The 15,599-nt window shown below is 41.5% G+C and overlaps 2 protein-coding genes across 3 annotated transcripts in view; one reads left to right on the top strand and one right to left on the bottom strand.

Moving 5' to 3' along the window:
* The window catches only part of ATP6V1H (ATPase H+ transporting V1 subunit H), a 47,706-nt gene extending 45,007 nt beyond the window's left edge, over positions 1-2,699 (bottom strand). The window contains exons 1-2 of one of the 2 annotated variants that reach the window (XM_030971672.1): positions 2,539-2,699; positions 1,086-1,212 (exon numbers count right to left, since the gene is read on the bottom strand). In XM_030971672.1, the coding sequence (XP_030827532.1) occupies positions 1,086-1,189 (104 nt within the window). In that variant the 5' untranslated portion in view covers positions 1,190-1,212; positions 2,539-2,699. Of the gene's footprint in view, positions 1-1,085; positions 1,213-2,263; positions 2,449-2,538 lie in introns of those variants that run through there. The other variant, XM_030971673.1, reaches the window with a different exon arrangement.
* Positions 2,700-10,761: 8,062 nt separating this feature from the next.
* RGS20 (regulator of G protein signaling 20) overlaps positions 10,762-15,599 on the top strand; it is a 34,497-nt gene continuing 29,659 nt past the window's right edge. Inside the window, exons 1-2 of the mRNA XM_030968709.1 lie at positions 10,762-10,884; positions 13,195-13,197. Of these exons, the coding sequence (XP_030824569.1) occupies positions 10,762-10,884; positions 13,195-13,197 (126 nt within the window). The remainder of the gene's footprint in view (positions 10,885-13,194; positions 13,198-15,599) is intronic.

Here is a 15,599-nt window from a genome sequence, read left to right on the forward strand (position 1 = left end):
CAATTCCATGAATGGCATAAGCAAGTCTGAAATACACAGGACAGAGCAAAGCAGGTAGTCATTAGTAAGATTCCACTGGGTTAGCATTTCTCAGCTTACATGAGTACAGTTTTGCAAGGTTATTGCAAATATGACATATTTACATATACCACAGCAATCTGAAAAAAAAACCCTATTTTTTAAAGTGGTATAATGTTGATAATCAGAAAGCATCATCAGTATGGTATGTATCTCTACAATCATGAAGATTTCTTCCACTTTAGTTACGAAGTAATTAACTATAAAGCAATTTGCTATTATAAACAGTAATTTACACTTTGTATAAATATTTCTCATACCTACCTGTCACAAGGAACAGGCTGCAAGAATGTTTCATTTCCCTTCAGAGTACAGAGGACTAGTGAAAGTCTGTTTCTTCTCCCCATTTCCTACCTCATCCATAAAACTTTTCCTCAGCTTGTCTCTACATCCTCTCAGGACAATACTCCTCTTGCTTCTCCTGGTGCCATCACATCCATGCAAAAGGAAACTCTGAGCTTGCCTGGAACAGCAGCACAGCTCTCCCCAGACTGAAGTATTTGTTTCAGTCTACTCCCCAATTTACTTGCTTAAGTTGTCCTCCAGAATTAATGTTCCTTTACTTAAGGTACAGCTTCTTTTCCTGGACGACCACTCTAGCTTTGCTAGTACAATTTGCATTCCCACAAAAAGCACTTCAGCAATAGACATACCATACTTACACTTAACACAGTTATTACTGTAAACACTTCTTAATTCAGCAGTCACCCAATAAGGCTGAAATTGAGACTGTTGTTTGAATTATCAGGGAAAAAAAACAGTTTTACCAAACATCTGTGCAAACCTATACCATTTGCTATTACAACATTCAGTTGAAAGTAGAGTTCCCCTTCTGGTAGTAAGTCATAAGAAAATTTTCCACAGCCACTTCCATTTAACGTAGACTTTTTCCAACTACGTCCATGCAGACAGAACATTCTTCACTGCAACATAATGCTCCACTGGAGCCTAAAATATCAAAAAGTCTAACAGTTAAAGGGGGAAAAGAATGGAAATGTTTTACTCACTGGAGATATGACTGCCAGTTTACTTTGTTTGCCCGAACTTCAGCAGCTTTGGCAGCAATGATGTTTGTTGGGACAGCAGCATCTACAGCACCTCGGATATCCATCTTGACTGATAATTAAAGTGTGCCTAGAAATGCAAACCAGATTTGAGACCTCTCATAAACAGCAGAGCATTTGTCCAATATTTTAAAGAAATGAAAAATCTGTTTCCAGGTGCCCCATTCCTTAACACTGTACTAGTTAGTTTCTGAAAAAAATCTAAGCTTCATAAAGTACTTAAAACATGGCTTATCAGAAACAAACAAAAATAAGCCATACCTACACTCAACTGTAGCCAATCAAAAGTTTACTAAAATAAAAGACACAGACCACTACTAAAAAACCCCCAGACTTGTGATCCTTGAACAATGAAATCAAGTTACTTGAATTAAGGTGGCTCTTCTGCAAGTATGAAAGCAAACCCAAACCAGATAAGAGAACCTGTCTTCTTTCCAAATCTTCTTTCCATGGTTAAAATTCAGTGCATGTCCTCCCCACCCCCACACATTAGGACCGATTTACTTCAGGTCTAAGAGTATTCAGACATTAGAAACTCGCAAACTACGTCTTCAGAGAGGAAAAAAACCCATAAATATATAAATTAAAGCCATACTACACAGACTTAGCAAGAAAATCAAGATCATTAGTGTACAGAAAGCAAACTGAAAAATAAATACGAACAGAAGCTCTTTATCAAGACATAGCACATTACCAGATAGTGACCTTCACCACTTCTTTCCCCTTCCTTTATGGTTTAAATCTCCACCTAACTTTGATGCCAAAACAAGAACTGTGTTGGCAGACACACCAGATCCAGCTAGAGCTGGAATTCCTTACAGACTGAACTGTACCCAGCCTCTCCACACAGCCTGTTTCTGGACTGTTCTGGCCCCCTTTACAGACCAAGCCAGAGCAAACTGGCACATTTTGGCCTGTCCCTCACAAGCACACCCTGCCTTTACGTCTGAATGAAAATACAGTTTTATCAAAAGAAACCAAAAAAATTAGGAACTATCCTGGGCAAACAGAGGAGGACAAATGCCCTTCCTTTGAAACCACTTCTGTGAGCAGACACGCACACAGGCGGCACCGCTCTGTCCTTCAGTGACCACGGAAGGTTTCCAGGCCCTCTGACCCACCCAGAGCCACTCGAACACTGCCCGCGGGCCGGGTCGGTACCAGCAGTTTCGGAGCTGCAGTTAAGCCGCAGAAGCAGCGCCTGGGACAGAGCCGGCACGGTCCTGCACAGCTCACCAGCACGGCTCACCGTGGGGCCCGGCAGAGCCCGGACCCCGGCGGCAGCCGCGGAGCCCCGCGGAGCCCTCCGCACCCGCCGGGCCCGCCAGAGCCCGTGAGGCGGAACGGCCCGACCCCGGCACCCACCGCGCCAGGGCCCGGGGCAGCTCCCACTCACCGCAGGGGCGTGCCGGCGGCGGAGGCCGTGCGGGGCCGGAGGGAAGGAAGCGGGGAGGGAATGAGGGAGGGAGGAAGAAGAGGAGCGAGAGGAGGGCGCGGGCGGCCCTGCGCAGCCCGGGCAGAGCGCGCACCCGCCGGCCCCGCCGCTGCCGCCGTCATGTGACGCCGCTCACGTGAGCGCGACGGCGGCCTGCGAGGGACATGCGGCCCCGCCCCGCCGGCGGCTGCGCGCAGTCCGTGCTGTGACTGTATACGCGTATTTAGAGCCGATAAATATACACATGTAGGTTTGTATGTACCTACACATGCCATAGAGCCATAGGATGGGCTGGGTTGGAAAGGACCTTCCAGATCATCTGATTCCAACGCCCCTGCCATGCATGCAGCCCAGGACAGGGTTCGCTTTCTGGGCTGTGAGGGCACATTGCCGGGTCGTGTTAAACTTCATGCAAATCAGCACTCCCAAGTCCTTCTCCTCAGAGCTGCTCTCAATCCTTTCTCTGCCCAGCCTGTGTTTGGGTCTGGCGCTGCCCTGACCCACATGCAAGCCCTGTGTATACGTGTACGGTTTTATACGGGGGATCTAATCCCTGACTGGGATGAAGCGTGTGCCCACAGGTGCTCACCTGCGCTGTTCGCAGAAATGGCTCAGCTTTTCCAGTGTGAAAAACGCCAGTCATTGGGTTTTAGAATTTTAAAAGTTTATGTGAAAAACGCCAATCACTTGTTTTCAAAATTTTAAAAGTTTAATAGTAATAAAAATGGTTATAAAAATAGTATACAATCAGAGTAACAATAATTTGGACAATCAGGATTTAAGACAATATGAGACAATAAAGACAAAGAGTTACGGACGTCCGGGTACCTTTTTCCAGGCAGCACGGGCCCGGGAAAAAGGACACCTCTCCAAGAAAAGGAGTAATCTTTAAGAGCAATAGCTTGTTGCATATTCATACACTTCATACATGATGCATAAATTCTTATTCAAACATAGGATTTTTGTCTGGTCAGTGTCAACTTCTCCTTTCTAACACCCGTGGCGCCTTCGAGGCGGGAAGCAGTTTGTTTCTTCTGATAGGAAAGCAATAAATTCTTCTCTTCTGAAAGATGTAGGTGTCCTGTGGCTGTTATCTTGCTGCAAATCCTTTCTTTGAAACAAAGCATCTTATATAGCATAGTTTCTATTTTGACCATTTTTTATAACCTAAAACTATACAGTACTTAAGAGAATTAATACAGCATTACTTGCTAGCACAACACATATAATATTCATTTTAATATTTGCGAAAAGCCAGTCATAAAATACATGCATTTCTTACAGTTTAATAAGAAATAAAATGGTTATAAAAATAGTGATATAATCAGAGTAATGAAAATTTGAACAATTGGGATTAGGACAATACAAGACAATAAAAACAAAGAGTTACGGACAGTCCAGGTACCTCTTTCTGGACAAAATAAGCCCGAAAGAGGACACACGTTAACAGAGGATTAACCCTTAAAAACAATAGCCTGTTGCATATTCATACATCTCATATATGATGCATAAATTCCATTCAAATACAGGATTCAGTCTGGTCAGTGTCAGCTTCTTCCTCTTAATCCTGACGGCGTCTTCAGGGCTGGGCAGGGTGGGAAGGAGTTCGTTTCTTCTGATAATGGAGCAATAAATTCTTTTCCTCTGAAAGATTTAGGTGTCCTGTGGCTGCTATCTCGGTGCGAGTACCTCATTCCTTTCTTTAAAAAAAATATCCCACATACATAGTTTCTATTTTAACATTATGTTATAACCTCAAAGTATATTTAACACACTACTTAAGAAAATGAATACAGCATAACTTTCTAACATAACACATGTAATATTCATTTTAATATTTGCAAAAAGCCAATCATAAAATAGACGTTTTTCACACAGAGACAGCGTGAGTCTGGATGGGAATAAAACTTGAGACTAAAGGCCCAAGTGTTTCAGAAGCTATAGGCTTAAACTTTTATGTTTCTGAGGAAAAAAAAAAAATCTCAGTGCATTCATTTGCTGAGTGAGGTTTTCCAGCCATACCATGCTGAAGTTCATAGACATACCTCTCCCGGTCAGAAATGATCCTGAACAGTCATTCTGTTAACAGATAAGGAGAAAAAAAAAAAAAAGTTTTTTTTTTTTGTGTGAGCAGATCAAGACAGCCAATGTAGAGGTGGTTTAGAGCTGGTCTATTGCTAACTTAATTTTTCTAGGGTCTCTGTATTTTCCATTTAGAGGATACACTGTTCCTTAAATTATGCTTGGCATAATAGGTGCCAGTAGTTGAGGGGGTGTTTAACTCCAGGACAGTAGTTGTTACTGTGCTACTGATTTATACTTCTTCCATAGAATTTTTATTTTAAAATGGGTCTTCCTCCATACCACAAAAAAAATTCCCTGTTTGTTTCTTCATAACACCAGCGTAAATCCCAGGTACAGTCCAAGTAACAGCATTTGCATGTCTTTCCGCTTCATCAGAAAAAAGCTCCCTAAGCCCTGTGCACACTCTGTGTCATCAAGTCTGTAATAAATACATCCATTAATGTGATTCTGTGGATTACCAAACATGTGGGACCTGGAGATTTAATCTAACAAATTTGTGCTCTTGCACATTGCTTACTCACAGTGATAAGAAATACTGGCACAGCTCCTGATCTCTAGCATAGATATGTCCACACAATTTTGAAAAATCTGTTACCTTGAAAGTTTCTTTGAATCTGATTTTTGCTTCATGGCTGAGAGTTAGAATTTGGCCTTATTTAAACCAGTTCCTCTTTTAAAAGAGTGTTAGTAACTTCAATCCTGTGGCATTCAGTATTTCCTGCTTCTGCTCTGCCTGTTTATGGCATATCTCACTTGCCACTCCTTTTGTGCCTAGCCTCAGGCCTCTGGAATGAATATATTCACCTTTTCCACAGTCTTTTCAAATCATGTTACCGATGGTGGTACATGTGGCTCTACCCATTTTATAAAGAAACAGAAGCCAAAGGTCTTGCAAGATAAACGGACCAAGGCTTGAAGCTTTTTAAATGCAACTTTCTTAATGAGGGCATGTGCTGGTTTTGGCTGGCATTGAATTCGTTTTTTTTACAGTGACTAGCATGAGGCCATGATTTGATTTGTGCTGGAAACAGGAATGCTTTCATTGCTGCTGAGCAGGGCTGGCACAGCACCAAGGCTTCTTCTGTTCCTTCCTCCGCCCCACCAGTGAGAAGGTTGGGGGTGCGTGAGGAGTCTGGACAAGACACAGCCAGGACAGGTGACCCACACCATATGGGATCATGCTCAGCATACAGAGCTGGCGGAAGAACATGAAATAAGGGGAAATATTCACAGTGATGCTGTTTGTCTTCCCAAGTACCTGTTATGCATGATGGAGCCCGACTTTCCTGGCGATGGCTGAACACCTATGTGCCAAAGGGAAACAGTGAATTAATTCCTTGTTCTGCTTTGCTTGCATGAGCAACTTTTGCTGTTCCTATTAAACTGTCTTTACCTCAAACCATGAGTTTTGTCCCTTTTGCTCTTCCATTTCTCTCCATTCCATGGGGGAAGGTGGGCGAGCAGCAGCATGGTGTTTGTGGCTGGGGTTAAACCACGACAAGGCTTCAAAGGCCTGTGCAGTGATCCTACAAGCTACCAGTAGCACATCAGGCTTTGCTTCCATGAAACTCCCTCAGTTGTCCACAATGATGCTTCTACCCAGACCCCAAACTTTCCCAGCACTGAAAACACTGATGACTGTGCATTCTCTTACCTAGGCCAAGTATGGTATTCTCCCATCTTCACCTTTCCAAGCTCAGTCCAATAGTCTAAGTAAACCTTTGGAAACTGGATCAGCAGCTCTTAATGTGCTTTTCCAGCAGTCAGTTTTAAGACACAAACCAAGTTACTCCTCACCATGTGCCCCTATGTCTAGTGGGGTAATGTCCTGAATTCTTGCTTATACATGCAAAGCCATTTCTTCTGCCAAGGATCACCTATTTCAAGGAAATCATCCAAAATGCTGTGGTTTTCTTTATCCAACATATTTCTCCCAGCCCTTTAGCACTCTTCTGGCTTAACCCAGGAGTACCACAGTACTCTGTCTGAACCTGAGTACAGGTATGCGCAGGGTCGTGTAGTTCTCTCCCTTCTAGTTACTGCTTTCAGTATTGTTTCAGTACCTTACTGTAAGCAGAAAATAATAGTTCATGGTTTCAGTTTGGTGCCCAATGTGATCTCTTGTTCAGAACGTGCATCAGTGGCCTTTTTTTTTTTTTATAGCAGACCATTTTTTGCCTAATTCCACCACCTGCAAAAATTTATCACCATCCATTCAGCCTGGAGTCTAGCTAAAATAAGATGGATTGCTATTTGCAGTCAAAATTTTGATACTACAGCAACATAATCATTTGTCTGTAGGAAAGTTTTAAAAAATTTGGTATGTTGACTTCATAATAGATTTCAGTCTGGTTTTACTATTCATTTCTGAGGCTGTTGAGAGGCTACCGTAAAAAATATTTCCCTGTAACTTTTTGTAGCCTTGGAGTGAGGTAAACTGAAACTTGAAAATATTCATCTACTGAATTAGCAGAAATGTAAAGAGGAGAGAAATAATTGCAATAGTGATTACTTTTTTTTTTTTTAACAAGATTCCAGGGGGTATTTAAGGAACTATGAGAGTAAGCATGATATCTGTGCCAGGCTACAGATGTCTAAAGGTAATAGAATTTCTAGCAGTGGAATCATAGTAGTGAACCCAATGTGCCATGTTAGAGATTGCAAACAATATATTGTTCCTGAATATATTTAATATATGTTTATATATATATATATATAATTTTCATATTCTTTTATGCCATGCAATGGAATAAAGGCGTTAACACAAATTTACTGTAGCTGTAAGGGCCAGTCATTTCTCACACCTCTGCAGGGTTCTTCATGTGCACAGACAAGGTGTATAAGGGGTGGTACCCCATCCAATGACTCACCTGGCTTAAGAGTGAAAGTCGGGGCATTGATTCGTAACTCTCCAATGAGACACATACAGCAGAGGGTATAAAGAAATTAGCAGCTTTCATAGTACAGGAAGATCTTCAACAGAGTGCAAAAAGTATCTGGTTGGAATCTGTTCTGTTCAGCATCCTCAGAAGTGTTTGAGGAAGGACAGATACAATAGTGTCATATACAATTATACATATACTACACAATAGTGTAGTGGACACTTTGCTGGTTACAGTGTTACTCCTTTGACAAGTGCTCAGTGGAATAGCGGACCACCTTGTCAGAGTGTGGTGGGTAAGGTACCAAGATTCCCATGTGCTCTTATCCTCCATTTCCAAACACTTGGGCACATCTGAAAATTTTCACCAGTGTGAGTTCCATGAGGCACTCTGTGTGAAGGAACTTCATTGCATTGCAAGAGAAAGCTTTGAGAAAGGGAAAAATTGTACAGTTTTTACAGGAGCCTGTCTTGTGTGCCTGTCACCACTGTGACAGCAAAAGGCAATTCTCAGCAACCAGTTCAAACCCATCCTGTGTCATCAGCTTGGAGCGTCCCATGGTGCCTTATTTATGCTGGTTGATTCTCTGGATGTTGCTGAAGGTAATGTCTGTAAAAATGCTGTGTGCCTATTTTTTAGCAAGCAGCTGTGCTGTAGGAGTCAGGTGTGCAAAACAATTCTTATTTAGCTATTTTTGGTCACATCAGTGCTTGTCCATTAACTTCTGGCAATGCAGCTTCCCTTGAAGTTGCTATGTTTAGATGATTTTATTGATGTGTGAAACAGAGTGAAAAGTGAAAAGCACATCAGCATGCAGGAATAAAAGTCATCAATTTCCTGGATCACAAAGAATAAGAATGCTCAATAGTTTAATACTAGAAAATGAATGCAGATGAGTCATCCTCACACTAAAACTACAGACAGCTGGATCGTGAGAGTGTTTTTCTGTTCTCCTTTCTTTCTTGTAATAAGAACTATGTATCATTGTCTATCAATTATTCTCCAAATTACAGAAGTATTTTGCACACCTGCCATTTAACCTTTCAGCATGCTGTACGTCACCTGGCTCCTGCATGTCTGCACAACGTGTATATTTAACATGTATAGAAGAAAATTCTTTGAAAGCTTATCCAAGCAAAACACGCTTAGAAGGTTAGGAAAGTGAGCACACTTGCCTAATTCACAAAACTATCAAGTAATTTTTTTTCTCTCCTGTCTAATTTTGGAGGGTTGAAGAGGCCTCATTGAAGAGACCTCCTTGCATGGAAACAGAAGTGATTTTTCAGTATGAGAAGATGTGGGGTACTTCATTAGATGTTTGTCCTGAGGAATTACAGCAAAATTGGCCCATTGTGAACTGGATTTTTACTGCTTCATCTGTCCTTGTTTTCTCCTATTATTTTACCTTCATTTTATTGTGTGTGTCACGGTGGGAAAACGTTATTTTGTGAGTATCCTTTTTAACAAGTAACACCTGCTTCCTGCAGCCTATATAGACTTATCTGATTTCTAGGTCATAGATCATTTGCTAGATCATGGATCACTTGGATCATTTTTCTTTTAAATTAATCAGATTCTGGCCTAAAGGATCTGGCAAAGCTAATATGCCACAGTTGTGCATATGTTACAACAGGCAACCTTCTAATTGCTCCACGACCTCTTTGAAATTAGGTTTTACAAGCTCAGTGAAGGAACCACACATAACTTATCTGCAATAGGAGGGGCCTTTTTGAAAGAAATATAAACTAACATGTTATTGTAATAAATACATCTTCTGTTTTTTCCCTTTAATATAATGGAACAATGCTGCAGTGCCAGAAAATTGGAAGTGAAGTGCTATGCAAAAACAGGAACAGAAAGGGCTGTGCAGTACTGTTTGTAGCCTTGAGAAATAATGCATCTGGGGTTAAAATAGTATTAATTTAGGGAGTAGGGACACATGTCTCTGTCTCATGTACATTCCCTTCTCTGTTGAAAGTTGAAGAGTCTCTAGCCACTCTTTGAGCCTACAACATCTCCTTCTTTCACCATCAGTCTCTGTTGCTTTGTGCCAACAGCTTTTGTCGGTACGCCTGGAAGTGTAGGGGTGCTCTTCTCCTTCATCCTCTCAGAAAAAGGTAAAGTCAGAACAGTAGCGTTTTGGAGAAAAAATGAAATGCTGAGCTACGCAGTGCTGCTGATGGTAAGTCTGGCTAAAGGACAGAAAAAAAAAATTGCTTCCTGGAGCTTATGCTAAAGCTTTCTGTAACAGAGTCTACTGTACAATGACTTCTAGTACCATTGTCAAGCCTCATTATTCTTAGTTTTTCTCCTCAGCATCTACTGGATTTCTCTGAAAAGAGGACAGAAGTGTGACCAAGGCAGCTCTTCTCACAAGAGATGCTGTGTGGGCAAATGTGTTATATCTACCTTGTATCTACAATGCTGAATTGTCAAAACTTTGGACTCTTGGTAGAAAAAAATGTTGGGCTAGACATATTTTTTAGTTTGAAAAAAAGATGTAAACAACAGGAAGTGGGTGTTGGCAAAAACCTAGCAGCCCTCTATACAGCTGGGAGAAATAATCTATTAATAATCTACCTGGAGCCATAGTCCTCATATTTAGTGTGTCTCTATCCTGAGACACGGCTGCAGCTCATGTGCTGTTTTCACTGGTGCTGCAAGGATTAGCAGCAGGCCATCTGTTCAGCCACTGAGGAAAAACATGTGATTGGCAGGTACCACTGACCTAAGACAGACATCTCCTTTTGATGCTGCCTGCAGAGTGTAACTGTGTGCCGAGTTCCTTCTTCTTTCAAGTTGTAAATGAAATACATTCACTCTGAGGTGATAAAAAGTGCCTCATGGTTGTTACAGCTTGTTTCTGTGGCATGTTGAACCACTCTGTGCTTGTCTTTCTCCTTTGCAATTTACTAAAACCTACAAAGTTGTAAATCTAATCTCTAAGCTGGCACATGCTGAAGGGATGAGACACTGCAGATATCTGAGGGCAGATAATCCTGTTTGTCTCCAGAACTCCTCCAGGCTGCAGGAAGAACTGGCAAGCTGCAAGAGGCCTGGACATTAGTCCATCAGTGTGAGGACAAGCAATCTTTATGTTGTTGTCATTCAGCCCAATGTCTGGGATTTGGTTTAATTTCATCATTAAATATAGGTGGTGCTTTCCCAAGAAAGGTCATTGTAAAATTTGATTCAGGAACAGCCTTTTTATTTCTTGATGTGGAGGCAAGTTGTGCTCTACTTCAGGACTCACAGCTACCATGCAGACAACTGTCAGGCAAAGGACAACTTCCAAAAAGAAGATGATGCAGATATTAAAGCTGCACAATGGATTTTCAAGGTAAGAAAAAAATGCAGGATTAGTTATACAAATGTCCTGTGGGAGGGGGTGAAATGGTGTATCTGGAAAAGAGGAGAAAGAAATATTGATGTCATGAACAACACCCATAGGTTGTTTATCACCAAGACATCACTATTCATGCAGTTTTCCTTTTTCCTGAGCCTCATCCCCTGCCTTCTGTTCCTCAGCATGTTGCAACCACAGTGACAATGGAGGTGATCTGCCTTCCCACTAAGTGTCTGCTTTCAAAGAATATAATAAACACATCCATCTAACAAAAAATATTTGTACTTTGTGAAGCTAATCTGTTGCTAAAAGGGTGAGGGAAAAATATGTTGCTTCATGGTGTTTAGACACTGAAGAGTTTTGCCGCTTTTACTGGTACTATGTCAGATTTTTTGTATTGCTAGTTGACAAAAGAAGATATGCCAAAGAAATCAAACTGGATAATACTGAAGTCTACTAGGGAGTTACAGTAAATCCTCTTCAGTGAACCTATAGGATATTCCCAACAGTCATGTATCTTCTAGATTTTGTCAAAAGCCTGAAAGCTGCCTGAGGGTGAACTGCTATTTTTTTTTTAATGCATGTTCCTATGCAGCGCACCAAGAGAGACAAATGTAAGAAACTGTATCTTATCAAAGCTTTGGGGCAAAAGTGGTGCACCATTGTGCATGATAGGGGAAAGAATGTGACAGCAAAGTCCTGCACTCCTGTAACCACAAAGGTTGTCTTTTTCAGACTTAAAGCCAGCATAGAGGTGGGCTAAGGCATCCAGTTGAGTTTGTTGGCAGGGTTGGTGAAAGTTAAGACAGGGGAGGAAGCCGTTCCCAATTCCACATCTGCCTTACAAATATTCAAGTTAAAGCTAGAATTGACCTCTCCATCCCATTTCCTTAACCAAAGTATAACCATTTCTAAGAGGCCATTTCATTTGAATTATAGGATGCACTCATCAGAAATCCTAAATTACTTTCACTGCTTTTGCTGAGAAAAAAATGTTCAGCCTGGTTTGCTGATATCCGAAAACTGTTTCTGATAATGAACAAAGTACCCTCTGTTCAGAATTTCATGTCATTCTGTTTTCTGTCCATTTGGCACATGAGTCTGGGGACTTCTTGACCCTCTTCAAGGCAAAAGGGGTTTTGTCATAGGCCCAATGGCTCTTGAAGTTAACAATTGACCGTCATAGTTTCTGAAATCCAGATACTGAGTTCTTCATAACTCACGTCCCCAGACATTTCTCATTTAGCCATCCTTTAATTCACTGCAGGTGAATTGTTCCCTTCAGCTTGCTGATTGCTTTTGTGGATATTGCCTGAATTTGTAGTTTGTTGCTTAGGCTCTGAGAACTTGGTGCACAGTACTGAGTCAGTGACCTCGCAGAGGATAACTTATTATTTCTCTATTCTGCAAAGGATTTATCTGTAGAGGGACATAAATGCCACTGGAATGTTCAGAGCCAGCTACTGCCCACAGTTCCTTTAACAGCACTGCTGCCAGCTTCCCTTCTCCTGCTTGCTGTCTGTTCCACTTTGTTTAGTGCTTTTGTTTCTAATGCTGCAGCTCTACTGGTGTGGCTCTCATCCCTGGTAGCAGACAGCCTGCAGGGACTGCCCAGGAGATGCTCTGTAGGCACTTTCTGAGCTCAGCTGAGTTGAAATTGCTGGGATGTGGAAGCTCAGGTATGAGGCTACCTTCCTTGGGGGAACATGTCTCCAAAACTTCATAAACCATATCAGCAAATGATCCTTTCACATATGTAATGTAAGCAATGTTACTGGTAGCTAATGAGTCTACAAGGATTGTGTTAGTGATAGGAACTTAGAAAACTTACCCATCCAGAAGTGTATACAGCCCTAAGGCTGGGGAACTAAAATAAACTGCAGGCTTTACTTCACATGGGTGGGAAATGCCTTTCTCTTTTACTGATAGGGAACCTCTGCACAGAGGGTTTACATTATTTCCTAGTAGTATTTAAGAAAATAAATTCAGGTTTGTAAGGTTCAAGACCAGTTTATCACTTACACTTCCAGAATCAAGGAGATCACATTCAAACTTTTTTTTTTTTTAATAACTCCTGGTGACATTGAAATGTACAGAAAGTTCAGGTTCTTTTGGTAAAACATTTCTATATGTGGCACTGGTTTCTATAGAGAGATTATGTTCTTAGACCAGTAATTTGTGTGACTGACAGAGTCCTTGATCACACTGATTCCACAGTCCTCATTAATTCTCATGCTCCCTTCCACTTTAGATGAGATTTTGGATTTGATACTTCTCAATGTGACTGGTGGCTGCTTCTGAGAGCAAGTTGGCATCTAACACAACAAAGAGTAAAAAAGCCAAAATATCAAACAAATTTTTCAATTTATAAAAAAAAAAAACACCTAAATATTTTAATGGAACACTTGAATTAGGTTTATTTATTCTTGAATGTTCTTTCAAAGAGAAACTGAATTACAAGAGAAATGTTTGTGAAAAGTGGTAGGCAGAGCTTAAAGACCTTTTAAATTCTCTTCATGACATTTAAATTAACTCAATGCATTGTTTGTTCTTATCTCCATCTACATTGCTTAAAAAATCTTTCTCTCTGGCATGTTTGCATCTTGATTTATAAAAGTGTTAAAAAGCAAAAGTGAATAAACTGCTTTTTACCCCTATCAACACAAAGATAGGAGGACTTTCTTGACCCAAAGCTAACATAGACATATTTATGTGTGCTCCTAAGGAGCTTTTTGCAAGTAAACAAAATAAAACACCCCTGAAACATTATGATGCCTTGCATCATATGATGCACTGCATAGGGACATAGTGCAAGGTTTCAAATATATCGCAGTTTCTTTCCCCTATGGACAAAATTTAGCCAAAGTCCTGTTTCACAGAGCTCATTGCTATCCTTTCCTCAGAAGAGGGTGAGAATGTTCCCCAGAGAGCTGCCGCATTTTAGTATCCAGATTACATCTGGATAGAACCTGTTTCACTTCTATAACATAATTGTGGTTTCTAAACCTCCAGATTTGGTTGGGTTTACATGAATAATACACCTACAGACAGCAAGGGACTGGGCAAGTGCAGCTGGGAAAGCAGTGTAAGGGCTCTGAGGGCATTAATAAATGTTCATGGCCCTGACCAGCCTCAGCTGGGGCCTCTCTCCTCACCCATGGAGCAGCAGCTCTGTTTAAGTTTAGCCACAGGGCCTGTTCCCTTGAGCTGAGCCTGAAAGAGTGACGGTCTCCAGCCAAGTGACAGCCATGTAGGGGAGCCTCGCATCCTGGGCTGACTTCCTGGCTTGGCCTTGGCTCTCACCTGTCAGGGTGGGCTTGCCTGGTGGCTGTGGGACCTGATCATAAATCTGATCTGAGTTGACTTCCACCTTGCTGTGGTACTGTTTTATGACCTGGATCTTTCTTGAATTTGCCTCTATGTTCTGTTTGCCTTGCTCAAGTAGTGGGAGTGGGATGTGGGATCCCTTTCCAGCTCTCCTCCTGTGAGGGGGAAGCCCTGTTCTTGCTAGGAATTGAAGCAGAATCCTTTCCAGCTTCTGCTGACATTTGCCTCACCTGTAAGGGCTTCCTTTCCTCCACAGGGCATGGAGCAGAGGTGAAGAACAACATAGTGTTAGGTGAGGAGGTATGTGCCAAGGAGATGCAGAGAGCCAGTTTGAATCCTCCTTAAACAATAACCTGTAGGCTGAGACACCATGACACCTGCATGGTTATTCCAGCATGGCTTTTCTGCTTGCCAAGTCCTCTCCATTTAAATTCTGGGGGGGACCAGGCAGAAATGGAAATGGCCTTGAGCATGCTGTCTGAAGGAGCAGCCCCTGGCAAGTATGGCATCCTTTATCCTTGCTCTAACTGATCTAGCTCTGCAGGAATCCTTTGGGCCTGGAGACGTCCAACATTATTCTATGAACTGCTTGTAATGTGAAAGTCACGCATGACCATGCATAGCTCACTTAAATTATTTGGCCACTGCTGTGAATCATAATTTCTTTGATAAAATAGGAATTCATTCACAAACAATTCCAGAAAGGTCAAAAATCATAAAAGTTGTTATTTGCAAAACTTTGATGCCAGTTGAATAATTACACTGCTGTTACCCAAGTACTCCAATGTCTTCAGCTGAGGAGTGCTGGCAGTCATTAATTGCTGTTACTCTTGACAGTCCCTCTGAAGTCAGATGTTGTCTTTATCTTTTGTAAGAGTAGGAAAAGTCCTGATATTAGTAAATACACTCACCCTTTTCAGTCAATATAATCTCCACCAAGTATGTTTACGGTAGGTTTTTAATTCCTAGTCATTTTTGTGTGTCTGAAAGTTTGTGATTGTCAGAGGGTGTTGAGAACAAACCAAGAACACACTTCTTCTGTTCTTCTGAACACGTCTTGTACATAGTTAAACAGACTGAAACATAATTGAACAGTCACATATTATCTCCTATATTTGAGATGGGCAGGGGATGCAAACTGTATGGCTAGGGATTCAACCCCTTTCAGATGCAGCCAGCATTCTCTGTCCATGCCAAAATAGTTATTCTCACACAGCAGATGTAAAATTTGAGACATGTTTGACACTCTGTTTTATTCAGGAGCAAGATTTCAAAGGGAGACAGAATTCTGGAAGAGATATAGGAGTATTATGGGGCATTTAGGACCACCAAGTTATGAGCAGGTAGTCATACTGACAACTTCTTTGATGATACAGTATACT

Source organism: Camarhynchus parvulus, chromosome 2 (genome assembly GCF_901933205.1).
Source record: "Camarhynchus parvulus chromosome 2, STF_HiC, whole genome shotgun sequence".
Classification (NCBI taxonomy): domain Eukaryota; kingdom Metazoa; phylum Chordata; class Aves; order Passeriformes; family Thraupidae; genus Camarhynchus; species Camarhynchus parvulus.